This window comes from Carettochelys insculpta, chromosome 10 (genome assembly GCF_033958435.1).
Source record: "Carettochelys insculpta isolate YL-2023 chromosome 10, ASM3395843v1, whole genome shotgun sequence".
Taxonomy (NCBI): domain Eukaryota; kingdom Metazoa; phylum Chordata; order Testudines; family Carettochelyidae; genus Carettochelys; species Carettochelys insculpta.
The window spans coordinates 46227264-46241651 of record NC_134146.1 but is presented as its reverse complement, the minus strand read 5'-3'; the positions used below and the strand labels follow the sequence as shown (position 1 = coordinate 46241651).

Here is a 14388-nt window from a genome sequence, read left to right as displayed (position 1 = left end):
AGCTCATGTCTTTTGCCCACAGAAGTTGCTCTCATAAAAGATCTGACTTCCTCCACCTCACCTTTGTCAGTTGTTCCATACAGGCACCTTTTTGAGAGCATTCACCTGCGAGCACAGCAACCAATGTAGCTCTATCCTCTCTGCATGAGGTCAGAGGGGGCAGATGTACCTGGCCACGGAGGTGTCAGGCCTGGATGAATGGATGGGAGCAGACAGAGCACCTTGCCTGGACAGGCGTGTTCGTGGGAAGATGGGGTGCTGGGCTTGAGTGGCATGGGTTGCAATTGTGGTGGAGGGGCACAGCGCCAGACCTGGATGGATGGGGTGTTTTGAGGGTTGGGGGTAAGCAGGCTCATGCTGCGGAACGTGGGCGTGCGGTGTGGTGTCCAGGGTGCCAGCTCCAGGGCGGGAACAGAGCACCAGGGAAAGGACATGCATGTGGCGGGGCTGGGTGGAGGGGGCTAAGCGCAGACGGAGGTGCAAGGCCTGGAAGCCTGTAAAGTCTGGGGGGAGCTGCGCGGGGGGAGCAGGGGCAGGCGCAGGGCGAGGAATGGTGCTCGGCACGGAAGGACGCGTCGCGGGCGCTAGATGCAGCGCTAAGCCCAGCCCGAGGGAGGGGGAGGGGGAGTCGGTGCAGGGTCAGGCCAGGGGGCGAGGAGGGAGTACGTGTCAGGGCTATGGCCGGGGGGGACCAGCCGGGACACTCCTACCTCCCACACCCGACACGCGCTTGTCACATGGAAGCGCGAAGGCACAAACCGGAAGCGGGTTGTATCACGTGAGCGCTCCCATTGCCCAACCGCACGGGCCGACGGCGGGTCACATGATAAGGGCTGTGCTGCGGGATGAGTCACATGACCCAACGCCGGGCTCTCCGGAAGGGGCGGACTGGAGGTCACATGACCCGGACCGGGCAGCCGGCGGGGAGGGGCGCAGCTCGGCCTCAGCCGGCCCCGCCCCCTCCTCCGCCCCGTGACCGGCTAGGCCCCGCCCCTCCCCGCGGAGCGGCTCCGGAAATGGTCGTGCTGGGCTGCGCTGCGGCTGCGTCGGGCCGCTCGGACTGAAGGAGATTGAAGGTAACGGGGGCCGGGGCGGGCCGGCCGGGCGGCGCCGCCTCCCTCCGCCATGCCGGGCCGGGGGGCCCGAGCAATCCGCCGCCATCCGCCCCCGGGGGAGCCCGGCCCCGCCGCCCCGGGCCCCGGGCCGCCCGCCCCGGCCCCGCGCCCGCCCGCCCGGCCCATGTGCGCCGGCCCGGCCACCACGTGGGGAGGGGGTCGCTGCCCAGGCCGCGTCGGCCGCGTGGAGCCCGCGCGCGCCTGGGGGGCCCCGGCCTTGGCCGCGCCCCTTCCCCCGGCGCCCTGGGCGGGCCTAGGGCTCGGCCTAGCCGGGCAGGGACCGGGCTCCCGCTCCTTCCGCCCCGGCCGCTGTCTGCGGCTGATCCGCCCGCCCCGTGCCCGGATGTGCCCCCCACGCATCCTATGGGGCCGGCGGGAGCGCGCAGGGGCGGTGGGGGCCGCGAGCTCCCGTCCCACCGTCCACACGCACAGGCCGCGGTCCCCTCCCCGCCCCTCCCGTCTGGGCTCCGCCGCCCGTGGGGCCGCGTGCCCCAGAGCCCGCCCCCCCCGCCCAGTGTCGGCCCGGCCCGGCCCCCTGGGTGCCTAACGCGGAGCCCGCCCGCCCGCGATGGCTCATTATGGTGCCCAGAGGGTCTCAGCGCTCCCGCCCCTCCCCCGCGCCCGGGGCCTGTCGGGCGGGTACATCCCGTTCCTGCCCCTGCGGGGCGCGGCTGCGTGCCACGTCCGTGTCTCCCCTGCGCCAATGCCCGGGGTGTGTAATGCCCCCCCCCGGCTGGGCTGCAGGGGCCTGAGCGCCCGCCTCCTGACCCCTCCCCTGAACATCCAGCCTCCCTAGGGGCCTGCGTGGGGCTCCCCAGCCCCCTCCCTCTCCCCGGCGCCGGCTCTGCAGCCTGGCCCCTCCCCACTGCCTTTATCCAGTGCCCCCACGTGCTCTCGGCTCCCCCTCCCGGCCCTAGGCCCAGGCCCGGCCCCCACGTGTCCCCGGCTCCCGCCCGGCCGGGCTCCCTCCCCGCGGTACGTAGTGCGGAAGCGCCGGCAGCTGCTCCGGCCTCTCCCGGGAAGCGATGGCCGCCGCCGGGAGTGACACGTGTCCTTGGCAGAGGCCGCCGCCGGGGCCTTCCCTCGGTTCCGGGCGCCGCCGGCGGGGGGGACAGGGAGCCGCTCGCCAGCGCCTGCTGGGGAAGGGCGCCTCGGGTGGGGTCTCCGGTGGGGGGGGCTCTGCCCCCCCCCCCCCGGCTGGTGTCCTCGGCTGCGGGTGGGATCCTCTCGTCTGCCTGTTCCAAGGCAGCTTCTGGGACCCCCGGTTGGGGTGGTGGCTGGTGAGGTGTCCCTATGGGCAGTTCTGCCATCTCTTTGCTGGGGATGCTGGATGGTGGCCAGTCAGTATCCCTGGGCCATGCAGCAGCCTGCTCCTTTAAAGCTGAGGGGGCCCCCTATGCTGGCCTCCCCTGGGGGGGGTATTGACCCTTCTCCTGTCTGTCAGCTCCATAAACCCAGTTGCCAGACATTTTTCGGGGCGCACGCTCAGAACCAGGAGAAAATAATAGGGGCTCTTGCTGCCCGAGTCCCAATCCGGGGGAAGGAGGTGGGCTGTGTGGGTTCTGGGGCCAGCAACCTGCTGCATGGTCAGAAACCCAGAGTGGGGCATCCTCTCTGCTCTGATTTCTGCAATAGGTGTGCCGCGTAGTAGCTGCTCATTTATTCTGTGACCTCTCATGAGAACAGTGTGGTGACTGCCCCAAGCACTTGCACCGTGAAGGGGATTTAATGTAAAAGTGCCATTGAAGGTTCCTTGTTTCACCTCTCCCTGACTCCTGCTCCAAAGTGGTCCATTCGCAAGCAAAGTCGCAGCCTTGCAGCTGTTTGTTTGGCGTCTGAGACCAGAACTGGACCTTTCACCTTGGGGCCGAGAGGTGGTGGGTTTACCCTCCTGGAGGCTTTAGCACCTGTGCTGCCCCGCACCACTTGTTGGATTTTGATAACCATTCTGGTACTGCCAGACTGGAATCAGCTTTCTTCTATAGTTGGTCTGGCTCTGGGGGGCTTGCAGGAGACAAAGGCATGAGGAGAAAGTTGGTCGCTAAGGTGGTTGTCTCTGACTCTGCTGTACTCAAGGGGCGGCGCTGTGGAGTAGGCCGGGACCGTTGTTCCATAGGCTGGTTCCTGACTAGCTGTGCTTGGCTCGGCTGCAGGGAGGAACCAGGGTGAACAGTGCTCACATCCCCTTTTCATCCAGAATATTCTCCCTCTCTGCCATCCCTGAAGAACTTCTTCTCCTGTAAGATGGTGACTCTCGTTCCTCCTCAGTGAGTGCCGCAGTACCAGGGCCATGCTACCTGTAAGAGCAGCCCAGGTGCCATCCTCTGTGCTGGGAGCACAGGGTGGAGCCACGCACTGCTTCCTCTTTCTTTCCCTCCGCAGTCCCGACAGAAGCTCCTGCTGCCTGGTTCCTGCAAGCGGAGGTTCGCTGTGTTCATGCTAGTTTGGCTGTGTTGCTCCAGGAAGCAGAAGCAGGGCCCAGAGGCAGCCATCATCCTTGGTGGCCGTCTTTGGGGGTGAGGGACGGGAGCCCGTGTTCCCACGCCAGCCCCCAATATGGGATAAGCACAGGAAGGGTCATTCCCAACAGCTCTCTGGTGGACGTGGGGGTGGGCAGAACATGGACAGGACTCTGGGCAAACCTACCTCTCCTCGAAAGTGCCATGAGCCTCAGTTGTTCTGCTTAGAGTCAGCACCTCCAGCAGCTTCTAGGGTGCTGAGTGTAGGGCCTGTGCTCTCCCCCACCCTCCTCCGGCTTTTCCTCGGTCTGCAGCTGGGCCTGACTCTGCCTACTGCTGGATTTGATGCAATGTCAGCAATTAACCTGTTGTCTTGGTTAATACTCGGCCTCTCTTCCATTATATTTCAGACGTTGGGGCCATATATTAGCCACTTCAAACAGCTGGGCTGTAAACTGGAAAGCAAGCCATTTGCCTAGATACTAATTGCATATTGGGCGGTTGTTACAAAGACTGGCAACGCCTTCCCTCTCATCCATGCTGCAGCAGAGCTATTTTCAGGTGAACCTAGCAGACTATTAAAATAACTGCCTAAGGAACCGGATGTTTTTCCCCTTAGGAAGCGTCAGGCCAAGGCCGCACACTAGCTATTGATCCCAAGCCCCCAGTTGCTTTCTGAAATGCCTGGCTGGCCTGGCTCTGGTCAGGGTGGGGTTTGGCTTGTTTAGAGCTGCTGGTGGGTTTGGTGTGGTATGGGCCGCCAGGGGTGTTGGGTCTGAGTGATACAGCATGTGCCAGGTAGCCGGGAGGTACTGGGGAGCAAAGAGTTCGGTGTTGCCATCTGGAGATGGGAGCAGGTGCTGGGGTGGATAGGCTTGTAGACGGGTTTGGCTTAGCAGGGGAGCGAATCAAGGATTGTCATGTAGGAAATAAGTCTGGGCGATGCGCATAGCACCCTGGAAGCTACCTACTGACAGGGCTTTCCAAATGCGAACAGGGATGGGGCACCTGCGGCGAGGCGGCGTTCCCCTGGCCGAGAGAGGAGTGCTGTAGCTGCAGCTGCCTTGCCCCATCCTCCCCTCCGGGGCCTCTAGAACGCAGTGATGCTCCAGCGTTGGCATCAGTGGAAATGAGAACCCATTGCTGTTCCCCATGATCCCCTCTTGCCTCGGGGGATCCTGGGTAGAGTCGGGGGTGGTTTGAAGGTCTTTTAGCACATGGCTTAAATCTCAAATCTGCCAAGGGGCAGGAGGTTCCCGCATTGGGGAGAACTTCTCCCCGCTCCGCCTGAGTAGTTGAATCAGAGCCGGGGAGCCCCCCAGTCAGCCAAGACTTGAGGGACACTGACAAAGTGCTGGGATGAGCCAGGATCTAGCTAGTTTGTGACTATTTTGCTGTCTGTCCAGTGTGTGCCCAGTGGTGCCCTGATCCTGCTAGGAAGGTGGGGAGGTTCATTGCCCTCTAATACCCCAGTGGTGCCTCATCCCTGCTGCTGGCTCTGGCTCAGCCCAGGTACGTGTGGCTGGGTCAGCAGGGTTGTGTCATTAGGCCTTTGTCAGCCTGAAGCCGGCGTGGCCTGTTGGGCAGTGTGTTTCACAGGCAAAAGGACGCTGGCTGTCCTTGCCCAGAGACGCTTGCCTGGTCATAAACCCCAGGGCTCATGAACAGTCCCACGCCCCAGGGTGGGGGAGGTGACATGCAGCCATTGAGCTGGGCTCCCCTCACTGCCTTGGATGTCTGTGGATGAGGGGTGATGTTTGGTCTCTGCGCCGGGGGGGCCAGGGTTTGGCTGCTGGAGCTGATCCCTAAGCTGGCCTGTCCTTGGGCTGCCGCTCAGTTCCGTCTCCACGCTGCCCTTTGTCTGCTCCTCTGGATGGGGGTTAGGCTGAGGGATGCGGCCCTGGGCGCAGAGCTGCCTTTGGGGTCTGCGAGCGCGAGCGGGCAGCGTTAGGGCTCGGGCCCTTGCGGCTGCGTACCCGGCTGTAACCTTGGAGGTGTTGGTTGGACGGCCTAGAGCTTGTTGGGCTGATGGGGACCCTGAGTGGTTAAAGCTGCAGCTGGTGCTTGAGAACCTGATGGGGAGGAGGCGCCTGTGCTCCCTGCTGGTGTCTCCCTTGCATATGGCAGGGCCAGCTCCAGCCTGCAGCTTGACTTTCACGCGGTTCTCTGGGCAGGCAGGAGGGGGGGGTCCCCAAGTGCCGAGCTCCTGGTACCCTAAGCTGGACATGGGCCTCCAGCCTGGCTAAGCAGCACAGCACCATTACGCCATCTCCTGTCGCCAGCTGCAGGGGACGGCCGCTGGCTGGTACAGTGAGCGGCCCCAGCAAAGGCGGGGTGGCTGAGGGTTCCAGGGTGGCTTTTGACCTCGGGGATATGGTCCTTCACTGAATGTGGGCTTTCGGGGTCCCGGGAGCCTCCTGGGGTTGGGGGGAGGTGGGGTGGAGGTGCCCCACGTTCCATAAATACCTGAGCCACGACTTGGTGAGGCCGAGGATCTTGCACCCAGGCCTGCGTGTGGTGGGACGTACGTCCAGGCTTTCGCTCTTGCCCCGTGTCCCCGCCTGCGAAATGGAAGCAGCGCCCGAGGCAGGGAAAGGCCGTGGCTACTGAAGGGTTAAGTGTCCCTGCATCTGCAGGGGGAGGGCCTGCTGGGCGGGGGCAGGGCAGGCCCAGTCAGTGATTTCTTGCCTCCTGCCGGGGCCGCCCTAAACGATTCTTCTTGGGTGTTTGCAGCTGGCAGATCCCTGCAGGCTAGACCCTGCCCTCCTCCGGCAGCCCGGTGTGCCCACGGCCCCGGCGGATCTTCGGCTGGCCTGGGCCTGGATCTGGGTGCAGGGATCTGGCGTCGGGGGAGGGGGTTGGCTCCCCAGCATGCTGTGGAATGGGTCAGCGCCCCCCCCCCCCCGCCCTCTTCCATCCAGCCCCAGACTGCCTTGGGCAGCTGCGTCCCACTGCAGCCTCCGCCTGGCTGTGCTGGGCCCCTCCCCCCAGCCTCGGCCGCCAGCCCCCCGGGGGAATCGGTGCCATTATTTCCTGCCCTCCTGGCTGCAGTTTGCAGCTACCCCATTTAGTGTCACCTGCTTATTTCAGTGCTGGGCTGTCGTTCCCTCCTCCCCCGCCCCCCACCTTAGGGGTGCCAGCGTGCCCTTGGTGGGGGGGGACGCCTGGGTGGGGCTGTGGCGAAATCACTCGCCCTGCACCTCCCTGCCGCCAGCCTGCGTGAGCGCCCTTGGCACAGGTGGGTGTCTGGCTGCTTTGCACGGCTGGGGAAGAGGCAGGGCAGGGAACGCCTGGCGTGGGGCTCTGCCTGCCGGATCGTGGTGTGCAGCGTGAGTGACTCATGCGCCGAGACGGCTTTCTCTGACTGGTTGGGGCAGCGCTGAGGCCGCATGGCTCTGCCTGTGGGTGGGGTTTCGGGTGCTCCCTGGCTCCTCTGTCTGTCTCTCCCTTTCTGTGTCTCTGCACTGCAGCAGACTCTGCGATCTGACACTGCCAGCACGTGGCACTCATGTTCCTCTGCCGCCCGGGCTGGGGGCAGGGGGCCGGCCCCTGCCTTGCCCATGTTTGGCTTGCCCAGCCCTCCCCGCTGCCCGCGGGCAGGTTTGCAGGCTAATTTCCCTCTCTTGGAGTCAGTCGGATGAAAGGTCTCTGCAGACCTGCTTGGCCTGCCCAGGCGTCTCCGGGGCAGGGGTGAGTATCCTCTCTCCTGCGTGGGGGGTGGGGGTGTCCCTGCACTGCTCTGCTCGCTGTGTGCGCGCGCACGTCAGGCTGGCCGGGTGGGGTGTTTGCAGTGACTGGGCTCCGGGGAGTGGTTGGAGCTCTGGTTGGGTGCAGAGGGATCAGAGCTGTGTCGGGGAACGACTCAGACCTGGGCTTCCTCAGCCAAGGGGAGGGGGCACAGTCGGGACCTTCTGCGTCTCTCTCCCCTTCTTCAGTAACTTGCTTGCGTTGTTCCAAAATAACGTTGCATTTGCCCCAAGGTCGCTGTTTACCCGGCCAGGGCTGGGAGCCTGGGTATACACACCAAGGGACCCCGCCGGGCTGCGGGGGGCCCAGGGCAGAGCACCAGGCCCTGGGCATTTGGCTGCCTTCCCCTGTCCTCAATAGGTAGCGGGAGGGGAGTTGCTGGTTGGTTGTGGGTTCTGTCCGGGTTTCGTTCCTGTGGTCTCGGGTGCTGCTCCGTCGTGTTTTCTGGGGCTTCGTCCAGGTTGGCAGCAGCAGAGTTCCGGGTTCTGGGCACATCCGGGGGCTGCAGCCAGCGCTCTTCCTGGCCTTTGGGCCGGGTGGACTGGGCAGTGCTGGGCATTCGGCAGCGCCTGGGAGGCACCTCTGAAATGCTGGAGCTGGCTGGGAAGGGGCTGTGGGACTGGGCTGCGCACGGCGGCGTGTGACCTCCCCGGGCGCCTCTGCACCTCGGAAATGGTGGGGAGGTGGGCCCTGGGCAGGTGCTGTCATACGGGCTGCCCCGTGTGCCCCATGGCGATGGGGGCGTGTGCTGTGCTGCTGCTGCTGATCCCATCCGTGGCGGAGGCCTGGCTGCTGTTAAGAGCTCCGGGGCTGCAGCAGGTGAGAGGCTCCGGCCTCCCCCGTGGCTGCTGAGAGGGCGCAGGAAGCGGCAGGGCCCAAGCCCTGGGCCTGCGGCTCTTTCCCCCCGTGACCCAGACGCTATGGGGTCCGGGGCGGACCCTGGGGCTCCGGGAGGCTGGCAGTGGCGGAGCTCTGCTGCCAGGAGATGGCCGACCCCGATCTGCATTAGCTGTGCCTCCCCCCTGGCTGGAATGCTGACTGGCCTGAGCGTCAGGTTACAGAGCCCGGCTCTGTCTCTTTGGCTGGGAAGGCTGGGGGGAGGGTTCCCTGCAGGGCTGGCCCAGCCGCCCGCTGCCTCGGTCTGGGCATCTCTGTGGGGCGGAGCCGCGCCCCAGCTGGGATCAGTGATTTCCTCTGCGGCTGGCGGCCTGGGCCAAGCTCTGTTGCTGTTGCCTTTGCGCTGCAGCCTGGGGGGGCGGGACGCAGCCAGGCAGCTCCCTGGGACGAGGGGCCTGTCAGCATCGGAGATGGGTCTGCTGCTCTCCAGAGCCAAGCAGCCTGGGGGTGATGTGGCACCCAGCCACTTGCGGGGGTGGGGCAGGGAATCCCTCCCGCCAACCCCTCTCTGGCAGCGCGGAGAGCACCTGCTCCGGTGTGCGAGCAGCCCTTGCTCGTGGTGCCGGAGCCGGTCCCAGCCCTGCCCAGCGTGGGGCGCAGTAGGGCGCCAGGCGGGTAGACAGGCTGGGGGGCAGCTCCCAGCGGGATTGTGGTGCTGCCTTGCGTTGGGGCGCCGATTCCCTGTGGAGTCTCCTTGCTCCTGCGAGCTTGTCAGTCTGGCCTGCGGAAGCTGCAGGCAGCTGGGGCAGGTTACGAGCTCGCTGGGAGCTGAATCCAGGGGCCTGCCTTGCCCCTGCGGTTAGAGCGCTGAAAATCCGCAGATGGCTGCAGCATGGTTGGGGTTCACTTTTGCCGATGGTGGGGCAGATGGAGATTGAAGCGCTTGCATCCGGCACCCTCAGGACCTGACTGGTCCTGGGCCAGACAATTCTCTGGGTTACGGGAGGTCAGTATCATCTAGCACGTTACCGACACGTCTGCGGCTTACTGGGCTATTAGATGACATATAGGGTAAATTACAGCGAAATAGCAGCTCAGAACCCTGAGAGCCAGGGCTGGGGGCGGGAAACAAACTTTACGGGACCAGGAAAAATGACCAGGCCCAGGAGAAGCGGACGTCTGGCTAACTAGAGTGCTGCTGGGTGGTGCCGGGCTAGAGAGGTTCAGCCTGTAACACAGAAAGGGTTTTACAGGGGGTTTGTCCTGCTCTGCCCGGTGGTTGCTCCCTGGGAAGTGGGGCTGGGGTGCTCCTGTCAAGGAGTGGGGTCGGGCCAGGGAGCTGGTCCCACCTGGCAGGGCAGAAAGGGACAAGCATCCGTAGGTCACGCCCATCTACTCACCCGCCCAGAGGCTCTTCCTGAGCCTGCTGGCCGCTCCAGAGATATGTACGTACGTCAACAGTGGGGAGCAGGTTGCAGCTCGGACGCACAGCCTCTCCGCGTTCCTGTATCTGCGCAAGGCTCTGCCTATGGTGTATCCGGGTCCAGTCCTTGGTCGGTGGGTTCTTGGCGCATGCTGAGCGGGGGAGGCCTGAGTGGCTGTGGCTGGGAGCCTCTGGGAGGGAGGGTTGGCATGCTGGGCCCCCAAGAAAAGCTGTCTCCGCCATGCCCTTTGCGTGTCTGGGGGAGCCGGACCAGGCTTAGCCCTTGGGTGCGCTATGGAGCGGCCCCGACAGTGCTTGGCCTGCGTGGCGTATGACCCGAGTGCTATTTTACCCAGGTTCCATGTCTGCCAGGAGAGGAACCTCCCCCAGATCTTAAGGCCCTCCAAGCACAGGGCGCACTGTGCTTCCCCTTGTAAGCAGCCGTGGCGGCTGGGGTGTTTGTGGGGGGTTGGGCACATGGCTGGATTCTTGCAGCCTTGGGGCCTGTTTACACTCGCCCTGGGAACTGCCTTCTGGGACTCTGCTTTGGGGAGCTGTGTGGCACCCCCTAGTTCCTGCAACGTGTTGCTGTTTCTGAGGGGAGTGGGGGTGGTGAGGCTGCCAGGGGTACAGGCAGCTCTGAGACACTCCGTTTGCCATTATCTCAGGAAGACGTGGGGTGTGGTGTCCTCCCAGGGATGCAGAGCTTCAGAAGCTCGCTGCTAGAGATAGGCCAGACTGGCCCGCTCTGGGCATGCAGCCGTGATGGCTGGCGGCCGGGGGAAAGGTGGGGGAAGAAGCTAATCGGGGTTCAGCATCGCTAGCCTGGGGACGAGCCTTAGGCTGGGCCCTGCATTTCTAGACCCCCAGGTCCTGCCTATGTGCTCTCGCCCCAAACCCTCCTGCAGACATCGCTAGCAGGACCTCGCGCTGCACCTGGCTACAGTTGTTCGAGCTGCCCCAGGGCTGCGATGCTCATTCTCTGCTGACACCCCACTGCTCTGCTGGAGCGACCTGGGCATGAGGCCTTCTCCTAGCCTTTAGGGAGCTTCCTGCTGCTCTGAGGCCACTCGCCCTGGGTCCTTGCTCCCGCACTGAGCACCTGCCCTTTGTTTCTCTGTCCGCAGATAGCAACGGGATCCTTATGCAGCACCACATGAAATGAACAAAGCTCCACAGCCCACAGGAGGAGCCCCGACAGCCCCGCTCCCTGCCCCTTCTCCTGGCCTTCCACAGGTAGGGCCCCTCTGCAGCCCCCCGCCCTTCTCTGAGGCTTCATTGAATGGAGTGTGGCCCCTGGGAGCCTTTTGGATGCTTGGTTGCACCCTCCCAGCCGTGCTACCCTCCGCTGAGATCCGAGGTGAGGCGCCTGCTGCATGCTTAGGACCCAGTTTGGCCAGCCAGGATTGGGCCCCCTGGCTGTAGTGCTGAGTTATTGGCATGGCAGTGAGTGGCCCGGCCTGGCCCGGGGGTGGGGGAGAGCGCTGGCTCTGTGCACAGTCCCGGGGGGTGGTTCTGGGGAGCCTTTGTAGCTGCTGTGCCGACCTCTCCTTGTTGGTCTGTTTGCAGTCGGCGTTTCCCCCTGGTCAGACGGCACCTGTGGTTTTTAACCCGTCACAAGCTACACAAATGAATACGCCTTCCCAGCCTCGACAGGTAAGGGGGCACTGGAGTGGGGCCGGTGGCGGCTCTCCGGGGGCCGGTGGCGGCTCTCCGGGGGCCGGTGGCGGCTCTCGGGCAGCTGGGAGCAGCTGCTGTCTCCTGGCCGTAGCGGGGGCCTGGGAGCTGCTGCCGAGCAGGCTCGCCGGTGTTGAACTGGCCCCAGCTCCGAGTCAGGTTGGAGGGCACCAGTGTGCCAGGCAGAGCTACCCAGCCCCCCGAGCAGGGCCCGTCGTGTGTCTGGAAGAGGGCCTGGCTGCTGTTTGCTCGGGGAGGAAGGGCCGGCTGCAGGGAGCCAGCAGGGCTGGATGGATGGCCGTCCGTCCGTCCATCTGTGGCCTTGCTCCTGGCCTGCGCCTTTCTTCCTTGGGGAGGGGCCTGCAAGGCAGAGCCATCGTGTGTGCATCTCCTCTGCAGCCTTGTCTGAACCTGATGTGACCTTGCTTCTTCTTTCCTCTCCCCTGGCTCTTTCTTGTCTTAGTTTCCAGCAGGGCCTCGTGCTTTACACCAGCAGGTACTAACCAGCCCCCGCCCCCCGCATGCAGCACGGAGCCTGGGGCACGGCCACGTGGTGTTTGTATGGACGCTGCAAGGAAATGGCGGGGCTGAAGCCGCTGGGGGGCCAGCTGCTGCCCTGAGCACTGGGGGTGTCTGCTTTGGGCTCGCACAAGGAGCAGGGTGGCTTGACCAATTCTCACGTGGGTGCCAGGGCCCCTGCCACGTTCTCAGAGCTGGGGTGGTCCCACACTGGGGAGAGCAGGTCGCTGGAGGCAGAGAACTTGTTACACCAAAACCTCAGGTCCCAAGCGGTGCTTGAGTCCTGCCAAACTTGAGTGCCTGAGCAAGGAGCCAACACCGGAGCCCTGCAGGGCCACGCAGGCAGCGGGAGAGGCAGCCTGGAGCGTGGCTGGGCTGCTGCTGCTAACAGCTCCCTCTGCTGGGCAGGGGGCGGCGGGAGGAGGAAAGGTGCCCTCGGGTAGGAGGCCGTGGGACTTTCACTGCAGCGTCTGTCCCTCGATGTGACTCCTGCATGAAGCTTGCAGCATGTGGCTGCTTCTCTGCTACCAGCCCACTCTGCCCCACAAAGCTGCTTCTGCCCATGCCCGACCCCCGGGATGGTCTGGCCCGGCCCTTGCTCTGCAGATGGAACGGTCCCTGGCAGCACCCTGTACTGCTGTCCGACCCTCGGGCTGGTCACCTTGTCCTGTGCTGAAAGGACTCCCCTCTGGCCCAGCAAGGGGTGGGGATGACTCGGCTGCAAGGCGATGGGGGGCTGCGCTGTGCTGTGCTGCCAGTGCCGTGGGGGGCAGCTTGTCAGAAACTACAGCCCCTCCCTTGACCTTTCACTCCCCTCTGCACCCCGGCTGGGAACTGGGCTCCACACCTGATCTGTTGCACCTGGATGTGGGCCGGGGGAAAGCCCACAGGGCAGGGACCCTGCAGCGGGACCAAGAGGTCCTGCGGTGAGGAGCCCCCTTGGGCTGGTGGGGGCCCTCACAGCCTTTCACCTCTGGATGGGTGGAGGAGTTTGCTGGCTGCAGAGCCTGGGTGGCCGGGTGCCATTTCCTTTGCACCAGCATTGATTCATCTGCCGGGAGGTGCTGATTGAACTCTGGGCTGGATGGATCAGGTGATTCCAGCTCCGTACACCTGCTCTGGCTCGGACCCTGGTGCGCTCCCTGCTTAAGACCGAGCTTGGCCTCCGACCTAGCAGGGACGTGAGGCCCATTCATCTTCTGAATAGTGCTGCTTCTCGATGGGCGAGGAGGGGTTGTGGGATGCCCTCCCCCCAGCGGTCGGCTGGTCTGTGCTTGCCCTGCCCCAGGGGGCCCCGAAGGCCGGCATGGCTTGTTGAGATGGAGAAGGGTGTGGGATCTGAGGGGAGCCCCAGCTCGGCGGGAAGGGCTCTGACGCTGCTGGGGTCCTGAAGCTGAGGCCCACCGCAGATCGGCCGGTGGCTGCACCCGGCTTTGCCGTCAAGGTGGGGGGCCCTAGGAACGGGCACTCCAGGCTGGGCCGTGAGTCCCCCACCCTCTGCTCTGTCTGGGGCACTGGCAAGGCTCATTCTGGTGCAGGGCATCTTAGGAGTAGATTGGGCTATTGAGGGCCTGCTCAGGCTTCTGAGTCCAGCTCTTGCGTGTGGGGCAGGGCCAGGTCCCTCTGCCTCCTGCTGGCCCAATGTGCTGTGGCCCTTGGCTGTTGCCTTCTGGAGCATTAAGGCACAGCCCCAGTGTGTGGGGCTTCCAAGCCCCCGAGACATGCTCGCTTTGCTGCTCTCCTGCCTGGCTTTCCCCACTGACCTTCCTTCCTGTGCACCTGGGCAGCTCTCGTCCCAAAAGCCCTTTGGCTCTGGGCTCGAGCCCCAGCTCCGCCCCCCCAGCAGCGTTTGCCTCTGGCCCGGTGCTGTCCCGTCCCTGGGGCCTGGGACCTTGTGGGGTAACGCCTGTCTCTTTTCTCTTCCTTCTCCCCTTGCGTGTGTGCTCGCTAACAGGGAGGATTCAGGTCTCTTCAGGTAACGCCTTTTCTTTGCCCCTGCTCAGGTGTTGCTCTCGGCGGGGGAGTGGGAGCCCAGGCACCCCATGCTTCACTCGGCTGGGGGTGCTGCTGGCTGCTGCTCTGGGGTCAGCTGGGTAGGGGCAGTTCCAGAATGGCTCAGGATCAGGGCTTCCCTCCCAAGCCCAAGGGGGTGGGTGTGATGTTATACAGGTCTGGCTAAGGCCCAGGGCTGCTCCCATTTAAAATGAGGCCCCCTCCCCTTCCCTGGAAGAAGATGCTGGGCTGGGCTTGTCTGGTGCACCTCAGCACCCCTCACGGCAGCTGGTGAATGAGCAGGTTCATCCCTGGAGGCAGCGTGGCCTGAAAAAGCGTGCGGTGCAGTTCCACTCTGCTCCATCTAATTGTCTCGCCATCGCTGGTGCAGAGGGGGCAGGCTGTGGAGACTACATGTCCCAGAATTCACTGCTCTGTGGCTGTCCTAGCTGCCTGGCGGGGCCTGCGGTCTCCCCCAGCCACAGCACTGCGGTTGAGGGTGCCGTGCCTGGCTGCAATAGCTGTGTTGGGCTTGTGGCCGGTGGCTGGGTGGAGCCTTGAGCTTTGTGCTTAAGGTGAATAGTCAGAGGCAGGCGGGCCCCATTTCCCAGGTGTCCCG

General features: G+C 64.4%; 1 protein-coding gene across 12 annotated transcripts in view; it reads left to right on the top strand.

The window, feature by feature from the left end:
• The first annotated feature begins 943 nt into the window (after positions 1-943).
• The window catches only part of EIF4G1 (eukaryotic translation initiation factor 4 gamma 1), a 42586-nt gene continuing 29141 nt past the window's right edge, over positions 944-14388 (top strand). For 7 of the 12 annotated variants that reach the window (XM_075004660.1, XM_075004661.1, XM_075004664.1 and 4 more), the window contains exons 1-5: positions 944-1076; positions 10709-10817; positions 11151-11237; positions 11722-11754; positions 13732-13752. In XM_075004660.1, coding sequence (XP_074860761.1) covers positions 10743-10817; positions 11151-11237; positions 11722-11754; positions 13732-13752 — 216 coding nt within the window. In that variant the 5' untranslated portion in view covers positions 944-1076; positions 10709-10742. Of the gene's footprint in view, positions 1077-7077; positions 7265-10708; positions 10818-11150; positions 11238-11721; positions 11755-13731; positions 13753-14388 lie in introns of those variants that run through there. The other 5 variants (XM_075004671.1, XM_075004668.1, XM_075004659.1 and 2 more) reach the window with 4 other exon arrangements.